This window comes from Cavia porcellus, unplaced genomic scaffold, assembly GCF_034190915.1.
Source record: "Cavia porcellus strain 051 isolate PalLab524CR breed Dunkin Hartley unplaced genomic scaffold, mCavPor4.1 scaffold_8, whole genome shotgun sequence".
Taxonomy (NCBI): domain Eukaryota; kingdom Metazoa; phylum Chordata; class Mammalia; order Rodentia; family Caviidae; genus Cavia; species Cavia porcellus.
The window spans coordinates 19032525-19055613 of NW_026947491.1; the positions used below are offsets into that span (position 1 = coordinate 19032525).

The 23089-nt window shown below is 38.5% G+C and overlaps 1 protein-coding gene across 1 annotated transcript in view; it reads left to right on the plus strand.

Moving 5' to 3' along the window:
• Positions 1 to 18210, plus strand: part of LOC134470306 (immunoglobulin gamma-1 heavy chain-like) — a 37283-nt gene extending 19073 nt beyond the window's left edge. The window contains exon 3 of the mRNA XM_063255561.1: positions 17828 to 18210. Coding sequence (XP_063111631.1) covers positions 17828 to 18210 — 383 coding nt within the window. The remainder of the gene's footprint in view (positions 1 to 17827) is intronic.
• The last annotated feature ends 4879 nt before the right edge of the window (positions 18211 to 23089 follow it).

The following is a 23089-nucleotide window of genomic DNA, read 5'->3' on the forward strand; positions in this document are numbered from 1 at the left end:
TATCATTTTCATTGTTTTGTTGGATTGGATTTTATTCTCTGTTGTTTTCCTTTGTGTGATTATGTTAAATTTGATGGCAGGAACAGCTATTAAAAGATAGCAAGACATATTATGGTAACCATTTTGGATTTACTATCAGCTTATTTTGGAGTGCTTTATTACTTTCATTGTTTGCTTTTGTCTCTATTCTGTTTTGTTTGATTTTTAGTATGTCTGAAAGTATTTGCAGATATTTTGAAGACAACAAAAGTCAGAAGGTAAGTATTGTTGATATCATAAAGCTCAGAAGTCCTGTATCACTTAAACTGGTTTATTTTGATTGGTTTTATTTTGTTTTATCTACCTCAGTTTTAACCTCTTTAAACAAAATTTTTAAAATTGGAAAATCCGTTATTGTGAGTGTGAATTTTGCATTTTGTATCCTTTACTTAGTGACGAAAACAATATTTTTGAATGTTTTTAACATATGTAACCGATTAAGAGAAACAGTACAAATTGTAAGCAAAGGCTTTAACTACATGACCTTACATGTGTCACATAGGCATTAGGTTGGCTATGGTAGACACATACCATGAGTCTACAAGGTCATAAAGAATAAACAAGAACTACCTGTCAGCATGTGATAACATACAAGTAACTTTCCCATCTACCCATAGTGAAGAATCACATCATGCTGTTTGAAAATGATCTTCTAACTACATATTTTAAAATGAAATCTATTCAATAAAATAATGATGCTGAGAGCCAAGGCATTCAGAAATTTGAATAGTTGTGATTTTTTTCAGTTGATCCCAACATTTTTCAACAAAGTTTTCAAAAGTTCGTTTTGGGCCAACATCCCTGGTAAGGTTCACATATTTATTATTTCACACATTTACTTATTCCCATAAAAGACAACAAACAAATACCTGAAATTTCCAGGTATGATAGGGTTGAGACAACCCTAAATCAAATCCTCCTGTATTTTTAACTGTCACCACAACTGTTTCAATATTGTACAATTATTCAAACAATCAAATTCCATAAAAATCAAGATGGCACAATTCATATTGTACATAAATCACAACAACTGTATGCATAAGGGAAAGAGAAAACAGTGGCCCCTTAAACCCAAGGCTGGCAGACTACACCGCAATGACTGTCACCTGCACAGAAAATCATCTGACAATGTTTCCAGGTGAGAAGAGACACTGGAAACGATGCTGTGAGTCCCCTTGAGCTTCATGTTGACCTTCACTGACCTTGACTGGAAGGCTGTGAAGCTGTGGGAGAGGGAGTGTGTTGACAAGTGGGAAGTCCACTGCCACCTGAGATTTGACACGTCTGGCACTGACGGTTAGATCTGATTTTCTCAGGTGTTAGGAGAAGACTTTACATACACAATGTTTCAAGTACAGAACTGATTGAACTTCATGACAAACTGGAAGCTTCAATTGAAATATGGTTGAGTGTTTACAAGCTCGATGATGCTATTTTCTCATCTCCTTTGAATTTAAAATACAGAAAGAAAATTGTGTACAGAAGGATGGGAAGTTACTAAAGTCTGTAGAGATATGGTCTATATAACCAGTGATGGTGAAAATTTTTTCATACATTTATTTGCCATTTGTATTACTTCATGTGAGAAGAATGTGTATTTTTGTATTGGACCTTTAAATTTTGCAGATCTGATTTTAAAAAAAATATCTTTATATGTTCTATGTAGAATTTATTTTTCTGAGGAACAGTTGCCTAAGATATTTTCCCAATGCATGAGTTTTCTTTTCACTCTGTTGGAGATTTCTTTTGACATGCAAGAACTTTTTAATAAGACAAGATCTCAGTTGTCGGTTCTGAGAAGCATTTCCTGTGCAGTTTGATTTTTGTTCATGAACTCTCTGCTTTCCCATATGTAATCAAGATTTTAACATGTTTTGTCTTCCAGAAGATTTATTTTGCATAACCTATATTTGATATTTCCTAAACTTTACCTGCATCGCCAACAAAGAATCTCCAGCGTGGTGCCGTGTGTCTGTGTTCATCTTCTACACTGTGCCCCACTGGAATCTGAAAAATGGAAACTTGAGGCTCACAAAGCTCCTATGTGTTCATCTCTGCATACCCCTGACCTGAGTGTTAACCAGCAGCACTTCCGGTCCTCTGGGTCACTGATGCATCACATTCTTGACATAACTCTAAGGAAGAACTAATTTCTTTCAAATATGTTCCACAAAATTCACCTTCCACCCTTAGTTCATATTCTCAATGCCTGATGGAGGTCAAGAAGCATCAGCAGAGCCAAGCATGAAACCCAGCACCCTCACAGTCCCTGGTTATCACTTCACCCATCTCCCATATCCTCTAGGCATTTCAGTCAGATTTTATTCCTGTATTACATGTGTCCATGTTTTTAAAGTTTTGGTTATTTCACCCAGAACTGTACCATGACACAGAGCACAGGCAGTTGTTCTTAGTAATAAAACCCACAAGTGAAGTATGCACTTTCCTAAGTCTAGTAACAAATCATTCCTGTTCAAGGATTTATCAGAGCCTGTGATAGTGTTCCCACCACAGAAGTAGTTGCATAAACACTATATTTTGTTATTCTTTCTGTGGGAATACATATCAACACCTAAAAAGCCATGCTATGCAGTTTAGAACAGAGAGCACAATTCTGGATGCAGGAATGGCTCTAAACGTTATCTCAGAGCAGAGAGGTAGAGATGTCCAGTATTAAAGACCAGAACCAGTTACCACACAAAATTAACAGACTGTAACATTTTTGTATGTCAAGGTTCAACTGCTGCTCTACATACATTCAGCACAGTTATTTCCATTTCTCCTCGTTGTCCTCAGGAGATCTATGTGCAACCTATTAATCTCTTTGTCTGTCCTTCCTACTGTTGACTAAACTGTTACCTCCTTTCCATCCAGCTGATTATTACTATTTTTAGGAGGGCAGGAAAATGGGACAAAAGCCTAGGGGTGTTATGGACAAGTGCTGACTCCCCATGATGGATACAATCTGTATACTGCAAATACGGACTGGAGAAAATAAAACGTAAAATGAAATCTAAGAATGGTGAACAGGATGTAACACACTAGATTCAAGTTTCTGTTCCTGAAAAACTGTGGATATAAAGAATTCCTGGAATATGGATACCCAACAGCCCAGGAATTGAGAGGGCACCTTGCTGAAAGGCAAGGACCTGTCCCAATGGAGATGTGGCTCATTAGTATGATGGAGTAAGTGTGTAGTAGTATCCAAAGTCAGAGTTCCCATGGACTTTTTTGTCTCCAAAATAGATGAATTTCACTAACGACAAATGTGATGACATTGGATGCTTGTATCTCCCGGATAAGGAGGGCACCTCCAGAGGGACCCCTGCATCCAGCATTTGTGCCTCTTCACAGTTCACACATAGGAGTCCCTATGGTTAGAGTCTACCAGTGAGGAGGGATGGATCTGGGCTCTGCTCTCTATCATGACTCACTCAGGAATCCTGATTTAGAGACAAATTGATAAGGATGTCAGCTCACACAGGAATAATTTAAGGAGATCTAATAAATGAGACTGTTACACTGCATCTTTACATGCTGACAATAGGTAACCTGTGAAGCGTTTGCTATGGAACTCAGTAGTAAGGAATCATGAGGTCACTTGCTGCTTCATACTGGAAAACCTTTCAAGGCACCAATGGTCAAGGAGAAGTGGACTTCAATCTCTGAGTGAAAGTCCCTGGAAGAACATTACTATCCACAAAATTAAGCTGAGAGCCTTTTAGTGGCAGGTTCAGTGGTCACTTGTGAGTTTCTTATGCAGCATTGTTCCTTACCAAGTGGCAAGTTGACAGCTCTAGATATCCTCACAGTAATACACTTTCCTTCAGAAAAAACATATTCCAAAAAAATAAGCTGTATTTCATCAAGGTCTGAAATTACACTACACAAGTGTAAAAATCTACTGAGCAATTGGAAAAAAAGCGGTAAGGAACTTTGAGGTTAAAATAAATGTATCTTAGCATAAACCCATGAATACATATTATTATGAGTACATTTCTCATGCACAAAGAGAAATACAATCAGATGAATGTCAAATATTTAATAGTCTACACAATTTATGACAACTTTTGTGTCTGAGGCAATTTTTTCCCAAATCAATGAGATGAGAGCATTTATCTAAGGGCCTCAAAACCCTGAAATATGTGAATGATGATATGAGCAAATACAGAATGGGGAATGACAGCTGATTTGAGCCAGGTTCTTAACACACATATGTACATATGCACATCGAGTGTGAATTGATTTATGTCTTGTGCATACAGCCTATATGCTCATACGCTGTATGTTCTGCACAGTCCTGTTATTCATGGGACATGTGTTCTAGTTTTCATATCCACAAGGCCTTCTTTCATCTGGGAACACAGAAAGCTCCCTGACCATCTTTTCTAGCATATGTCCTGTATGCAGTAGAATATTTGTGCCTGGAGCAATGGACTCCAAGGACATGGCTGAGTTTTTTGCGGGCTCAGTTAGCGTCTTTCACATAGAGGCAGTCCCCAAAATTTGCATATTCTCTGTCTCATTGTAAGTTTATGTCCAAGAAAATCCCACATATGCACATACTTCAGGAGCTAACAGATAAATTCACATAGCATATTGAGTTAGTTACTTTATATCTAAATATTAAAGTTATTCTCATCTTTTCTTAGTAATAAAACCCACAAATGAAGTATGCACTTTCATAAGTCTAGTAGCAAATCATTCCTAAATGTTCAAGGATTTATCAGAGCCTGTGATAATATTCCCACCCCAGAAGTAGTTGCAAAAACACAATATTTTGTTCTTCTCTCTGTGGGAATACATACCAACACCTAAAAAGCAGATAATTGTAAAATTAGTTTTCAGAAAGGTGGAAAAATGCAGGTTCCTTCTCTTTCTGGTGCTGGTTCCCAGATGTGTGTTCTTGAAAATTCAGACAGTATTACATGGAGGTTCAGCAACTGATCTCAAAACTCACTGTGTTCTCCCACTGTCCTATCTCAGCTGCTCCTGCAAGAGACCTGATCTGGCCCAGTGAAGCCCTCACAGTCCCTTTCTCCCAGTTGGATGTTCCCTAGTTTCTCCAGCTCTGGGACACTGCCTCTGCAGCTGGATGCTTCAGCTACCAAGAAGGAAACTGAATGAATGTGTCAAGATAATTGATAGTGGACACAGAGCTTGCAATTCATACTTGACAACTCAGCATGTCTAAAGACAAAGGCAACAACCATTGTGCAACTGACCTCAATGTCCATGGAAAACACCAGCATGCAGTATTGTGCAAGAGTTTCTGAGGGGAGATAAGTGGGATACAAGACACAAAGATGTGTACACCATAGTGTGGACCAGCAGGGAGCATGCAGGACTAATGGCATGTGCTCAGTACCAAGAAGAGGGCCTCTGAGGTTGTGAGTGGAGGAATGGACCAGGTGGGAAACTGGGACAGTGAAAGAGCCCTGGAGATCTCCTGGTTCTCTCTTGAGAACCAGGAGGGGTCAAAAATGAGTTGCAGAGAAGCAGGCAAAGGACTTCCTTTCAGTGTCTGAATATCCTCTTTGTGATAGCATCATACATACTGTGGAGAATATACTGTATGTCCTCATCATTTCCTGTATGAATTTTCCCCAGCCCAAGCAATGAAATGAACTTGGTGATGACAGGTTACATTTATGCCTGTATTGTTTTCAGCTCCTTCACCTGAATTTCTGTGTGATGGCAATAACAACTTGCATATGATGAAAAGCAGACCAAGAATGTTAAGATTTAGATGTATACATGATACTTGTATTCATCATCACTGAATATTAGAGTGATAATTTTGTCAACAAGAGAAATGGACAGTCTCATTCTGTAATAAATGTTTTCAATTGAGGAAAATCTACAATAAAGAAGACATTATGGAATACAACAAGAGAATTTAGGAGTAGTGATCTGAGGAATATCTAGACAGTGTGCATTGTTTTGTAAATATTATCATGTTGGTAGTTTGTGTCAAAATTCATCTCATTTATCCATCATTAAAATTAATACATATGTTTGTAATAGGTAACTTACAATGGAAAACTTAATGCAGAGATAACAAACGGAGGCACCAGATTCTTGAACATATGCTTGAGAAAGACACTGCTTGTCTATTCATTTATGAGTCTGATGCAACACAGAAATTCCTGTCAGGTTGTGTGTTTAGATGAAAATCTTTGAAAAATATGAAGCATGAAATGCGATACTTCCATGACAAAGAAGAGCTGAAAAACTTCATGAACACCAAACTAACCCTGCAAAAAATATTGAAAGACAGTTTAGATACACGAAGGAAAAAACCACTAAGCAAAGCAAATAATTAAACAGAACAGAAAGATTAAGATGCAACAGCAGAGAGATAAGACTCCTACAATTAACCAGCATTTAACAGTAATAACAATTAATGTAAATGGTCTCAATGCACCAATCAAAAGAAACAGACTAGCAGAATGGATCAAGAAACAAAATCCAACCATATGCTGTTTACAGGAAACCCATCTAACCCAGAAGGATACTCACAGACTGAAAGTCAAAGGATGGAAAACAATTCTTCATGCAGCAGGAATCCAGAAAAAAAAAAAAAAAAAAAGCGGGAGAACCCATTCATTTGCAGACAATGTGAACTTTAAACCAACAATGACCATAAAGGACAAAGAAGGTCACTACATACTCATAAGGGGAAAACTCCAAGAGGGAGAGATAACTATCTTAAATATATATGCACCAAACTCCAGAGCACCCAATTATATAAAACAATTATTAACAGAAATGAAAACTCAAATTATCAGTAACACAATTGTAACAGGAGACCTTAATACGCCATTGACACCAAGGGACAGATCAACCAGACAGAAAATGAGCAAAGAAATAACAGAACTGAATCATACCTGTGAACAAATGGGTTGGATAGACATATACAGAATGTTCCACCCAACAACATCAGAATACACATTCTTCTCAGCAGTACATGGATCATTTTCTAAAATAGACCATATATTAGCTCACAGAACATATTTAAACAAGTGCAAAAGAGCTGAAATCATCCCTTGCATGTTATCGGATCATAGCGCTATGAAATTAGAAATTAATGATAAAAGATACTGCAAAAACACCGCAAACACATGGAAACTGAATAACACACTCTTGAGTAATCAGTGGGTCACAGAAGAAATTAAAAAATACCTAAAAGAAAATGAAAATGCAGATACAACTTACCGGAATCTGTGGGATGCAATGAAAGCCGTCCTGAGAGGAAAATTTATTGCACTGAGTTCCCATCAGGAAAACAGAACGAATACAAATAAATAACTTGATGCTACACCTCAAACAGCTAGAAAAAGAAGAGCAAGTCAAGCCCAAAGCAAAAAGAAGAGAGGAAATTATAAAAATCAGAGCAGAAATCAATGCAATAGAGACTAAGAAAACAATCCAAAGAATCAACGAATCAAAGAGTTGGTTCTTTGAAAGAATAAATAAAATCGATAAGCCCCTAGCCAAACTTATTTAAAAAAAAGGAAGAAAAAGCTCAAATTCATGCAATAAGAAATGAAAAAGGAGAAATCACTACAGACCCAATAGAAATACAGAAGATCATCAACACCTATTTCGAAAACCTCTACTCTCAAAAGTTTGATAACACAGAAGAAATAGACAGATTCTTAGAAGCATATGAAGTGCCAAAGCTAGATCAAGAGGATGGAAAAATGTTGAATAACCCAATCTCTGTTAATGAAATTGAAAATGTAATTAAGTCCTTACCCACCAAGAAGAGCCCAGGCCCAGATGGATTCACTGCAGAATTCTACAAGAAATACAAAGAAGACCTAATGCCGACACTCCTCAAACTATTCAATGAAGTTGAAAGGGAAGCAATCCTTCCTAAGTCATTCCTGGAAGCAAATATTACTCTAGTACCAAAACCTGACAAAGACCCAACTAAAAAAGAGAACTATAGACCGATCTCCCTAATGAACACACATGCAAAAATCCTCAATAAAATATTGGCAAATAGGATGCAGCAAATCATCAAGAAGGTTATACCCCATGACCAAGTGGGATTCATCCCAGGAATGCAAGGATGGTTCAACATACGCAAATCAATAAATGTAATCCACCATATCAATAAAGCCAAAAATATGAATCACATGATCATCTCTATAGATGCAGAAAAAGCCTTCGATAAGGTCCAACACTTTTCATGATAAGAACTTTACAGAAAATTGGAATAAATGGTCTTTACCTCAATATAATAAAGGCCATTTATCACAAACCAACAGCCAGCATCATACTAAATGGCCAAAAATTGAAAGCCTTTACTTTAGAATCGGGCACAAGACAAGGATGTCCTTTATCACCGCTCCTATTTAATATAGTACTGGAAGTACTAGCCAGAGCAATTAGGCAAGAAAGAGAAATAAAAGGGGTAAAGATAGGAAAAGAAGAAGTTAAGTTATCATTGTTTGCAGATGACATGATACTCTACATAGAAGACCCCTAAACTCCATTGAAAGACTCTTAGATACAATAAATAAATTCAGTAATGTGGCTGGATACAAAATCAATACTCAGAAATCAATAGCATTCCTATACACAAACAAGAAAATCACATAGAGGGAAATAAGAGAAACTGGACTATTCACATTAGCAAGCAAAAAAAAAATGAAATATTTAGGAATTACTCTTACGAAAGAAGTGAAAGACTTATACAGTGAAAATTATAATACACTGAAAAAGGAAATTGAGGATGATCTCAGAAAATGGAAAGACATCCCTTGCTCATGGATAGGAAGAACAAACACTGTGAAGATGGCCATTCTCCCAAAACTGTTATACATATTCAATGCAATGCCAATAGAAATACCATCAACATACCTTATAGACCTAGAGAAATCACTCCTAAATTTCATCTGGAACCAGAAGAGACCTAGAATCACAAAGGAAATTCTAAGCAGCAAAGACAAAGCAGGAGCCATCACAATCCCTGACTTGAAGTTATACTACAAAGCAACAGTAGTAAAATCAACATGGTATTGGAATCAAAACAGAGCTGAAGATCAATGGAATAGATTAGAAGATACAACCACAACTACAAACACACTCAACCACCTTATCTTTGATGAAGGAGCCAAGCAGGTTCACTGGAAGAACGACAGTCTCTTTAATAAATGGTGCTGGAAAAACTGGCTCTCTATTTGCCGAAAACTAAAGCTAGACCCATGTCTATCACCATGTACTAAATTAAAATCTAAATGGGTCAAATATCTGAATATTAAAACAGAAACACTAAATATATTGGAAGACAAATTGGGTAGAAACCTTGGAGACATAGGAGTAGGTAGAGAATTCATGAACAGGACTCAAACCGCACAGGAAATACTTCCCAGAATCAATAACGGGGACCACTTCTTATTAAAAAGTTTCTGCATGTCAAAAGAAATCTCCAGCATAGTGAAAAGAAAACCCACAAACTGGGAAAAGATTTTAGTGAACTCTCTCTCAGACAAGGGACTCTTGTCTAAAACATGTAAAGAATTAAAAAAAAAAAAAACTCAGACCTCCAAAATTCAAAGATCCAATCCAAAAATGGGCATCTGAGATGAATATGCAATTCTCAGATGAAGAAATGCAAATGGCAAATAAATACATGAAAAAAATGCCCATCATCATTAGTCATTAGAGAAATGCAAATTAAAACCAGACTGAGATACCATCTCACTCCTGAAAGAATGGCCAGGATCAAGAAAACCAACTACAAATGCTGGAGAGGCTGTGGGTTAAAAGGAACTCTCCTACACTGTTGGTTGGAGTGTAGACTGGTACAGCCTTTGTGGAGGTCTGTCTGGAGATTTCTCAAAAAGTTGGGATTGGAAATACCATTTATTCCAGCTATTCCACTTCTAGGCATATTCCCAGAAGAACTGAAAGCATCATACCACAGTGATATATGTGCACCTATGTTTATAGCAGCACAATTTGTAATCGCCAGATCTTGGAAACAACCCAAGTGTCCATCAACTGAGGAATGGATAAAAAAGTTGTGGTATTTCTATACAATGGAGTATTATTCAGCTATAAAGAAGTATCACATTGAGATATTTATCATGAAATGGGCGCAGCTTGAGACCATACTCATAAGTGAAATAAATCAATCTCGCATGTATGAATACCGAATAGTTTCCCTAATGTAAGTAATAATTCAAATATATAAAAATATGTGGCAATCATGATTCCCCATTATGTGGCCTTGAAGTCTTATAAAGTTTTCACTTATTAATTGGAAAGGCTTTATTCTGGGCTTCTTGATATGGAAATACTTGAAGCTTTAGTATATGAAGTTTTATTCAAATATTTCAAGGAAAAAGACAGACACTATGGTAACTACTATTATATCGGGTTATTTGGTGGTGAAGCACTAGGTTGCTGAAACTGTCATGCTTTGACCTGCATTGTTATATGGTTATGTCCTGTTTTATCTCAATCTCTCCCTTATTCTTTAAAAAAATTATTTAGTTATTTCTTATGTTTGTTTTAGTTAAGGGGAAAAATTTTAAAAATTAGGATATATAATAGTAACTCTTTTTGATTTCCTATTAACTTGTTTTGAAGTCCTGTAATACTCCCACTGTCTTGTTTTGACTGATTAGACTCTGTTCCATTCTGTGCGATAGTATCAAGTTTGAGGGTATAGGCAACTACTTTGAAGGCAATAAGATTCACTAAGATGCCCATTCTGGTTTGACTATTGTCTCCTTTGGAAGTCCTGTAATGTTTACAATGCCTCAGTTTTATTGGTCTTGTTCTCTACTGTTTTGTCCAACTTTATAATATCTAATGAGATAGACAATTCTTTTTAAAGAAACAAGAGACAACGTTGATAACCATTGTTGATAATCTTGTACTCTGTTCTACATCATGTGCTATGTCTATCCTTGGTTTTGACTGACAGCTTTGTTTTGCCATATTTGACTTTATTCTCTTCCCCCCCAAAAAAGTAATAAGAACTAAGGAGTAATAAAATCCAAAATGTGTAAATTTTGTTGTAAAAAAGAGAGGGGTAAAAAAAAAGAACTCTAATGGATATAACAGCAAGTGTGTTTAGGGGTGTTAAATAGCTCACTATATTAATGTTTTTGGATCATTGAACACAGATGTTTGCAGTCTCTCTGTTTGAATATCCACTTTGTATTCTTTGATACTGTGATTTGAGCAACTATTTCCAAGATGATAACATGTAATCTATTAACAGGTGATTTCTTACTGTTATGTGTTTTTTTTCTTTGTAGTTCTGTATTATGTGTACCCTTACACCGCTTTGTTTTTTTGTGTGTTTTTCTCTTTTTCCTCTTAAATAAAATTTAAAAAAAAGAATGGAATACTACTCAGTTATAAAGCATGATCACATTGAGACATTTATAAATAAATGGACGTCGCTTAAGACCATACTCATAAGGGAAATAAATCAAACTCACATGTATAAATACAGAATAATTTCCCTAGTGTATGAAATTATAAGAGTACATAAATGTATGTGATAATCATGATTCCCAATCATATTGGTTTGAAGTCATATAATGTTTTCACTCATTAACCGCTATAGTTTTAACCTGGGTTGTTTGATTTTAGTATCTATGATAGTACAAATAGATATTTTGAAGAAAACAATACAACATAAAAGCCAGATTTTATCATCTTGCTGATTTAATATCATCTTGTTTTGAAGTCCCATCAAGCTGTGGTACATCTGTTTCCACTGGTTTTAACATTGTGTATCTTACTATATTTCACTACCTTTCACTACCTATTTTGCATCATGTGGTATAGTATAAACAAATTATAGGCAAATAGATAATAAATAAACCATTGTTCATTTTCTATTAGCTGGTTCTAAATACCCTGTAATTCTTGCATTCTCATGAGTCGCTTCACACTGTCCTGATATGCTTGATGTTATAGCATATAAAGTTACACTCAAATACTATGGTGACTACTATTATGTTAGATTATCTGGTGGTGAAACACAATGATGCTTGAATGGTTCGGTTCTGCCCTGCGTTGCTTTGTTACAATGTCCTGTCTTATCTCAATCCCCCCCCTTTTTTTAAATTAATCTATTTTCTCTCATTTTTGTAATTAAGGGAAAACTAAATTAAAAATAATGGGACATATTATAGTAACTTTCTTGGTTTTCCTATTAACCTGATTTGAATCCCAGTATTGCTCACCCCATCTTGTTCTGTCTTATTATTCTATATTCTATTTTGTTTGATAGTATCAACTTTGAGGGTATAAGCAACCACTGTGAAGGCAATAAGATACACTATGATGCCCATTATGGTTTGACTATTATTCTTTTTTTTAAGTCCTACAAGGTCTTCAGTGTAGGTTTTATTGATCTTGTTCTGCATTGTTTTGATCAATTCTTTTATACCTGATGATATAGACAACTCAATTTAAAAATAGCATGAGGCACAATGGTAAACACTTTTGATCACCTGGTATTCTATTTTTGCATCATGTGCTTCTGTTCTGACTCTGTTTTGCTTAGTCACATTTGGTTTTATTCTCTTCAAAAAAGTAATAAGAACAGTGGGAGTAATAAAACACAAATAGTCTAATTGTTATTGTATAAAAGAGAGGAAAGGAAGGTAGACTAAGGGATATAACCACAGGTACGTTTGAGTGTGTAGAATGGAGAACCATATTACTGAGCTTTTGTTGGATTATTGAACAGAACTGTCTCAAATTTCACTGTACGAATGTCCACTTTATATGCTTTAATTTTGTAATTTGGACAACTGTTCCTGGGAAGATATTATGTAACCTATTAACTGGTGATTTCTTACTGTATATTTTTTTCTTAAAATACTGTATTATTTGTACCCTTTTACTGCTTTGTTTTTTATGTCCTTTCTTTTTTTTTCTCTTTAAATAAAAAATATAGATAACCATAATACTGAGTTTTGTTGGATCATTGAACAGAACTGTTTGGAATCTCACTGTTTGAATGTCCACATTATATGTTTTAATTTTGTAACTTGAACACTTATTTCTAAGATGACAATATGTAATCTATTAACTAGTGATTTCCTACTGTTTATTTTTTTCTGAAATTCTGTATAACTTGTACCCTTTTTATGTTTTTTTTTCTTTTTCTCCTTAAATAAAATTAAAAAAAAGACTTACATCTCTGAATAAGGTGGGAATATGGGCTGGAAGGTGAAACTGGTGGGTCTTCTCCTGTGCCTAGTTAGACATAAATGTCATAGGTCACTCAGACGGTCGCGTGCTTTATCAGCTAGAGTTCATTAGAAGGACAGCTTTAAATAGAAGGATGTGCTAAGTAGGCTAATGATGCCTGCCCAAAGAGTCAGGAATGGAAGACTGTAAAATAACCATATGTGAGCATGAGAGTAGAAGGATCCAGTTGAAAACAAATCACTTGGAACTTGTTATGGTGTCCAGTGGGTTTGCATGTTGGAAAATGTAATCGTTTGATCTGTAAGGTTTAGGAATCTGCACAGGTTGCATGAAAGAACAAGGAACATTCAGTGTCAACACTAAAGACTGGATCTCCTCTGAAGACTAAGTGTCATCTTCATTCTTTCCCTTTTTATTTCTTACAATATACAAGCTGATAGGGTGGTGCCACCTGCATTCAGCAGGTATCTTCCCCACTCAGTTTGCGGGATACAATAATTCACAGACACAGTCAGAGCTGTGCTCTACTAATCTCATGGACACTTCCTAGTCTACTTAGGCTGACCTATCACAATTAACAATCACATATGGGGAAGTTAGGAAAGTAGGTGACTGGTGGTTTCTGATTCTTTTTGTTCCTAAGTGTCCAGATCCAGTTTACAAGCGCAGTATTTAGTACCTGGCCCTGAGAAGCTCTCACAGACTATGCCCATCCAGAATGGCCTCCAGTTACTACATCACACCTATTAACTGCTGGAGATGGATTGATCAGAATCTAAGGAAGGCACTGGTATGAATGCAGTATAGAAGACATGATGAAAATTCTAAGTAGAATCTATCTCTCAAGGGCCACATCTCCACCTGCAAAGACATCTTCAGGAGTCTTCATTTGTATGAGATCTGTAACTACTGAGGATACAGACACACACTACTGTCCAAAGACACTGTACAGAGACACTGATGTAAGTGCAGACAGGAACCTCCCTTCAGGAGTGCACAAGACAAGTTTATTAAGTGAAGACTTAAATAATTCAGGGAACCAAATTTATGGTGAATGCAGAGAAAAAACCTGGAGATTTCCTTTCTGGATGACTAACATGCATGAACCAATGATGTTTTCTGTTTTAGATTTGGATCCATCTGTACTCAAAATCTAAATGTACTCAGTCGTGTATACTTTGAGAGGCAAGTGATCATGGCTGTGTGATGCTCCTGACTGAGTTAGTGCAGGGAAGGGCCTTAAAGCTGTCTGCAGTGTCAGAGGTAAAGCCTCTCAGGGTGAGGTGAGGCACTCTGGGGTTGCCTGGAAAGGAATATGTACTTCCTTCTTCCTTGGTCCCATTCACTTCCCATTGTCATACTGTGAGGTAGCCTCCTTTGGCATGTCACTATGGCATGCCACCCTGTCTTGGAACCAATGACCATGGACTTAAAACTCTAAAAGCTGTGCCAAAAATGTGGGTGTGGAGAGTGGGTCCTAAAGAGTGTCAAATTATCATGCTTGGTAACAAAGGATTGGCTTTCTCAGCTAATGCAGGGAAGCCAACATCACAGAAGTGTGTGTAGAAATCCCACTGGCACTGTAAATAGGGAAACGGCTTCATCTGGCAGGATAATCACACAAGACTCCAGGAGCTCTGTGTCCTCAACCCTATTGATATACTGACAAATATCTCCATCCATGACCTGGATGTCACTTATCCACCAAGTCATACATTTGGAAATGCACATCAACAGCTCATCATGAAATGGAAGAGGAGCACATGTGATCAAGGCAGGGCAGCACCAGGAGCACAAGCAAGACACATAAAGAAGCAGAGAAAATGCACACAGGCTCCTCTCTGTACTATGCATCATTTAATTTAGGAGCACATAACTACGTCCTCATGGAATGTACTACATGATCAGATGTAGAGGTAGAGAAAATGAGGACCTGTTTTACAGATAACTCGAAACATTTTGCAGGCACCACACACACATACAAAGCTGCAGAATCACATCCTCCTCCCAGGGTGTCCCTGATGGACAGTGGTGAAGTGAAATATTCACAATGGGCAAAACACTATGAAGTCCGTGAAGGATACTTAGTAGTGCATTTTGTCAGGAAGAAAACACCACCAGTTATATAGATACATACTGATTTTCAGCCTGTAGCCAGTTGTTTCACAGGATCCACACAGATTTTTAAGGAACAATGTTTTCAACCATATCTGTTGCAGAGGTAGGTGAATTGACCTCTCCATACAGGCAAAAGATATAAAGGTATTTGCATTACATGTAAACAATCACCTAGAAGTGACATAAGCAGAAGAAGACTTCAACAATGAAGTGGGCTTGACATCCTGATGCACACCTGTAATCCCAGAACTCAGGAGCCTGAGGCAAGGGGATTACTTCAAGTTCTGAGTTCAAGAACAGCCTGAACTGCATTGCAAGACTTGTTCAGTAACCAAATCCTCCTGCTCTTGCTCTTCATCATCATCATCATCAACATGCAGATAGGATGACTGGTTCTGTGGAAAAAGTCAACCATTTGTTCAACTACCCCATCACTGGCCAGGAGATTCAAGAACAGTGTCCATGGTGGCAGGATTGAACCCATGATGTGACACAGCTCGGGAAATGATATCCTAAGAAATTTTCAGCTGTGCTGAGGTCAGCTTAACCTTGGCTTCACTTTCTGGATGCTGGTCTGAAAACTCCTGATGCATATCTTCTTCCTTTGTGAGATGTTTTCCTGGCAGAGCCAGACAGCTTGGATGAGCACACGGAGGAGAGGCCCAGGATTCTGGAGCAGTAAAGCAGGAAATATTTTGTGGCATTGCTCTGCCTAATTTGTGTACATTGCAAGGAAAGTTTTATTAAATTCTACAGGTTGAAGTGGATCCTTGAAAAGGTTGAGCTCTATTTTGTCTTTGTTGTTTAATTTAACCTTCTTCTTGGACTTCAAGATAGTGTACTAGACAGCTTACCAATGGGACTCACATAATTTGCAATTACAGTTAGTAACACTACCTTTGTGGGCTCTAGTTATATTATCTGATTTTAAAAATGCAAAGTCTTCTCTGTATGACCTGAAGCTACAGAATGTAGAGCATCTGACTGTGAATGATGACCAGTACTACTACCCATGTGTCTTCCTCCATCCATTCAGGGTATTCCTAAAATGATTTCTAACAAAGTTCTGCAGCCTTATATAAGACTATCTTTGCCTGGTTCAGCTGGCCTTGTCCTATCAGGGCGCATGTGACATCACAGCACAGTTTTTGGGTCCCTTCTGGAAGAACTGTTTTCTCTGCATCCACTTTTCCCCAACTGCATGGAAGTGCAACACTGATGATGGGTTTCCTTTACTCAGTCTCCTCATAGTCTTGCTTGGAGATTTGGATGAGATTTATATACACAGCTTAGCATTTATCATAGTGTTCCAAATGGTACAGAATTCCTGCTTATTTATTCAAAGTATTACTTTTCTTACATGGTGGTGGGGACCAGAAGTGGGCGCTCAGGGCCAGCAGCAGGAGCACAAGACCAAGACTAGGGGGCTACAGGAGACCAGGACAGGGTTATCAGGACCAGTTTGGAAAGCTGTGGACCAACACTCGGACCTGGGGATCATCAGGGAACCACGAGAGGCCCCATAGTTGGTGCAGAGAAGGAAGCTCCGGACTTAGGCCTTCACAGCTTTTATTGTCTGAGTTTCCCCTCTGTCTTAGCATCACACACACTGCGGAGAGCGCACAGTGACTTCCTTCCAGTTCACAGGTGAGATGTCCAGAGTGGATAGAATGGGAGGGATTTTTGTGTTGACAGAATATGTTTACTATATTGTTCTTCACCTGACATACAGAAGGAAGGCTGCAGCAATATACATATTCTGGAAAAAAAGTATTCAGGTCTTGGGAACATAGATGCTTTGAGACAAACATTTCTCATGATCACCATGCAAAGGTAGTCTTCTATTTTTGTCACCATGAAGTAACTGTCACATACAGCCATAAATGTTTCAGTTTAGGAAAGAGTAAAATAAAAGTATTTACAGGAAGGGAGTTTTATGGAAAATGACAGGAGAATTTATTAGCATACACACTACGGTTAGCATCTGCAATCCTGTGAAGTTACCAAATTCACTAATTACATATTGGTGAGAGTAAAAAAGACATGAGGTTACACAGAGGAAGAAGTCATGTCTTCTGTATATTAGGGATATTACAAAACAAATCTCAAAACACTCTCATGTGCTTTGACCCCTTCCTTCTCTGAGGCTTACACCACAGAGCTGCCCATATATACAGGAGGCCATGCAATTAGTGTCTCTCGGTGCTAATAAAAACCAGGCAAGCCCTCAGCCTGCAGCTCTGCAGAGGAGCCCAGTCCTGGTGCCAGCTGTTCCCACTCAGTGATCAGGACTGAGCATAGACGGCTCACCATGGAGCTGGCGCTGAGCTGGGTTTTTGTGTTTGCAATTTTCAAAGGAATTTTCAAATCCTTTAGAACAAAAGATGCTAAGGGTACCAGTGAAAATGCATAGGTTACACAGTGGACGTGTTCGACAGTTAAACTAAGCAGGACATCTCTGTGTTTGCAGGTGTCCACGCAGAAGCACAGCTCATAGAGTCTGGAGGAGGCTTGGTGCAGCCTGGGGAGTCCCTTAGACTGTCCTGCGTGGCCTCGGGATTAACCTTAAGCAATTACTGGATAGACTGGGTCCACCAGGCTCCCGGGAAAGGGCTGGAGTGGATCTCAGCTATCAGTAACAGTGGTAGCACATATTTCGCTGACTCCGTGAAGGGCCGATTCACCATCTCTAGGGACAATGTCAAGAATACGCTGTATCTGCAGATGAGCAGCCTGAGACCCCAGGACACGGCCGTGTACTATTGTTCAACTGACACAATGAGAGAAACCTCAGTGGGAGTCAGTCATAAACTTCCGTGCAGGGTCGCTGAGGACCAGCAGGTGTCGCTCTAGAACACAGCACAGACTACAAAAGGAGATGTATTTTACCATTTTATTTTTGGGGGGTTAGCTTTATGACATTTTAAAAAATGATGTTATGGGCCAAAATAAACATCAAAGAAACAAATTTTAAAATCGTAAATACATAAAATATCACTAAACCTCAGACTAAAGATTCATTATAAAGCCCACAAAAGCAAGAAATCTAGTGTAACAAAATTGTGTAATACAGTTTGCTATTATCCATTATTGAAAGTGTGTTTTGCATTTTGTTACCTTTACCCAAAAACATTATTATCTTTTTCTGTGTTTTATGTTGTAAAACAACTTAGTAAAATACATTATAAATTTGTAAGAATGTCTATAAATACGTCATCACACATGTCTCTCACAGATAAAATGCTGGAAAAATGGACAAAAAATATCCATCAGGTGATACAAGTCACATTTCCACATACTCACAATGAAAAATCATATAATACTGTCAGTAAAGGAACTTAAAACTATGCTTTTAGAGTATAATTTAATTCATTAAAAATCATGATACTAAGTACTATGGCATTTAGAGATTTCAATAATTATTGAAAGTTGATCAAAACTTCTGCGAAATATTTTTCTAAAGTATGTTCTACGCCAATGTTACTAGCAAATGTCATGCACTAATATTTATTTTCTTTCCCAAAAAGCTCATGGACAAACATCAAAAATGTCTATGCATAGCAAAGTTGAGATGGCAGTGAATCATATGTTTGTATCATTTTTATCACCTAAAGTGTTTCAATGTTGCAAATTTATTCAATGAAAAAAACAGTATGAAATCAAAATGCTTTTGTGTTTTCAGGTGTCCGGTGCAAGGTGCAGGTGATGCAGTCCAGGAGGGCAGGCTTGGTGTATCTGGGGACATCCCTTAGACTCCCCATGCCGCCCCTGGACTCACCTTCCGTGACTGCTGGATGAACTGGGACTACCAGCTCAATGAAGGGGCTACAGAAACACACTGAAGTGGTGACACACACTGTGCCGACCCTGTGAAGGACTGATTAGCCATCTGCAGAGACAGTGCCAAGGTCCCACTGCATCTAAAGATGAGCAGCCACAGATCTGGGGACACAGCCCTATGTTACAGTGCAAGAGCCACAGTATGGGGACAGCAGTGTGAGCCCAATCACAAAGCTTCCTGCAGGGCACATACTCTCTGTTTGTCATTCTGAGACAGGGTTTCAGGGTGGTATTGAACTCATTTGGTAGCCCAAGCTAGCCTTGAACTCATAGGAATCCTCTCACCTCAGGCTCCTGAGTGCTGGCCTCATGACACTATGCCCATCTCTTGGTCTCTTTTCAAGGGGTGCACATCGACACTCCACACACCCAGCCTGATCCAGGGTATGTTTTTGCCGCCATTGTCCCACATCCAGAAAATCCATTCCCACACTTGCTCATCAGACCTCTGCTGCTAGGAGTTAGGAAAACAAGATGTTCTTTGGAAGAATAGTAGACCTCCTCATGGCTCACACTGTGCCACTGCCCCTTACAAGCCTTGAGGGATTCGAACCTGGTTACAGACCTAAAGGCCTAAGTGAGTGCTGAGTGTGAGACCTGACGAGTGTCAGCATTATCATGCTTGGTATCACAGGCTGGGTTTCCTCAGGTAAGGAAGGAAGGCCAACATCACAGGCATGTGTGTGGGAATACCTTGGGCCCTGTGAGGAGGAAAATTTCTCCAACTGGCAAGATAATCTCACTAGAGTTCAGGAGTTCAGTATGCTCCACCTCATCTGGGTACTCACAGATATCGCCATCCCAATGCACAGAATCTAATTATTTCTCTTTCAGCACCCTCATTTTTTTATTTCAGGTATCTTGTAAGACTGAGCATTAAATTTATACTTTATGGTGTAGTCAGAATTTACAAGGAAATATGTTTAATACAGGACACGTAATTTATAGGATGGTTTTATATTATTTACTGGACACCAGAGACCCAGGGAATCCAGCTAAGAACCGGTACAAATGGCAATGTCCTCCACTAGTCTAGATGGAGGCCTAGAGCTCATGATAATTTCCCATACAAGTCTGTGTCAAGAATCTGCAACGGGAAGGCCCAAAAGGTCAGTGGTGGAAGCTAGAAAGTCTGCATCAGTTGGATGAAGGATCTGAGCTGTAGACTGACGGATCTGCACTGCATCCATGAATCACCTCTCTAAACAAGTGTCTGAGCTCTGCCAAGAAGAGCAGCAGCTGCCTCCATGACAGACAGAACCTGATCTCTTCTGACAAGGAGAGCAGGTGAGTTCTGCCAGGAAAACCACCAAAACAAGCTTCTCCGGGAACATCAGTAACAAACCACCTTTCCCCTCCACTTCTGCTTTTACATGCTGGCAACAATCCTCAGGTGGGAATTCACATCCAGGGCCATGCTAATTTCAGCCAGATGTCACAGCTGACCATGGTTAATTTAGCGCTATTCATATCAGGAAATAAAACTGTCAGGACTGTTATGGTTTGAAAGGACAAATAAAAGCGATTAGAGTTGCCTTTGGAGAAATAGTAAACCAAAACCAGTATAAAATTCCTGGTGGGAATAGGGGATTTCAGTGCCTCTATTCAAGCTTTAAAAGATGCAGGGCTGCTGGATCCAATCACATTTCTATTTCAGTCTATCTGGCCCTTGCAGAAGATTGATTGCCCCTGGAGAATGGTAGTGAATGATCATGAATTCAGTCAAGTAGCAATTCTAATTGTACTTGATAATTAGATGTGGTTTTTTGATGGTAAGCGTGGTTATGTTTTTTTTTTTTTTATCTCTTCACAAGTGGGATGGAGCTATTGATGTGGCACAAGAGTTCTTCTCTGTATCAACCATAGTCACAGGGGAAGAAGCAGCTTTCAGAGAACAGCAGTCTTAGACCTGAAGTGTCATGCCTCAGGGTTATATTAACTCTCCATTCCGGGGTCATGAATTACTCCCCAAGGATCTTGATCACCTTTATCTCCCACACGGTGTTCCTCTGGCCTCTTTCACTGATAATATCATGTCATTTGCAACAATGAGCCCAATTTGGGAAGCACTCTGGACTTGGCAGTAGAGCATGTACTAGCCAGATTATGGAACATAAATCCAGCTAAAATTCAATATCCCTGCACCTCAGTGAAAATTCTAGGAGTCCAGTGGGACATTCATAGCTATCCCTTTTAAGTTAAAAGATAAATTGTCACATATGACCCTTCATAAAACCAGATGCATAAAGTCGAGTGGCTCAATTTGGATTCTGGCATGAATACAACCTCACTAGAGAGTTTTGCTCTAGCAGTTTTCTAAATGATTCCAAAGGGTTCTACTTTAGGTGTGGCCTAGGAGGAGAACAAGCTCTGAAGGTGGTCCACGGTTCTGTGTAGACTCTCCTGCAGCTGAACCATATGATCTGGCACATCGAATAGAATTTGGATGTCAGTGACAGATAGAGATGTTGTTTGGTTTCTCAAGCAGGGTAATTAACAGCGGAGGCCTTTCCAGTTTTGGGGGAAGTGTAGGTCGTCATCTGAAGATACCTACTCTCCATTTGAGAGGCTGCTCTTCCCTTGCTACTGGTCTCAGTGTAAACTGAAAGGTTGAACAAGAGACACCAGGGTACTTGGCAGTCTAATCTGCTCATTATGACCTGGATATTACCGATCCATTAAGTCAGACAGTTGGAAATGCACAGCAACAGCTAATCATGAAATGAAACCGGTGCACATGTGATCAACACAGGGCAGCCATTGGGCAGAAGCAAGGTATGTGAAGAAGCTGCCCACATTCCCAGGGGCTCCTAACCCTACTGCATATCCTTTAGTTTAGCAGCATGCACCTATGGCCTCCTGGAAGTTAGGTCATGACCAGCTGCAGAAGAAGAGGACACTGTGACCTGATTTACAGTGAATTCTGTGCATTTTGCAGGCACTACATATATAGCGGCAGCAGAATTGCAGCCCCATTAAGAGGGGCTCTGATGTTCAGTAGTAAATAGAAATCATCACAATGAAAAGAACTTCGGACAGTGCACATGGTAATACATTTTTCCTGGAAAAAACATGGCTATATTTGTGTCTCTGTGCTGATTTCTAGGCTGTGGTCAATGTTTTCCAAAGTGAGTTCAAGGACAGCCTGAACTGAACAATGATACCCTGACTCACAAACCTAATCAAACTTCTGCTCCTCCTCTTGTCTCTCTTCCTCCTCCTCCTCCTCATTATCATCATCATCATCATCATCATCATCATCATCATCATCATCATCATTATCATTATGTGAATAAAATGGAAAGTCAATAATTTTTATCAGGTACTGTCCCATTGCCCAAATGACTCATGAACAGAGTGTCTATTGTGGCAGTAATGGAGTTCATGAGTTTTAGATACATTTTGGAAACATTGCCTGAAAAACAGTTTTCATTTTTTCCATGGTCAGCTTAAATTTAGCTAAATTTTCTGAATTCTAAAAATTCTTACAGCATTTCTATTGCTTTTGAGAGTTGTTTCAGTATTTTGTCTGGGATTTTGTTTATTTTCTTTTCTTTTTGATTGTTCGCTTGGCAGATCTGGGCAGCTTGGATCCCCAAATAGGCAGGAGTGCTCAGGACATTGGAAGTGTGAACCTGCAGATGTTATGTGGCATTGATCTTTCTACTTTGAATGCACAGCAAGTAAAGATTTTTAAATTTCTATAATATGAAGTTGTTTCTTAGTTTAAGCTCTAACCTTCTGTAGTTGTTAATTTTGCCTTCTTGTGGGAGTCAAAGACAGTGTGGTCCTTACTGATGGTAACTGTGTTAGATAAAGGTATAGCTAACTGTCTCACATCTGTGAGCTTGAGTTTTATTTTCTGACTGTAAAGATGCAAAGTCTCCTTTGT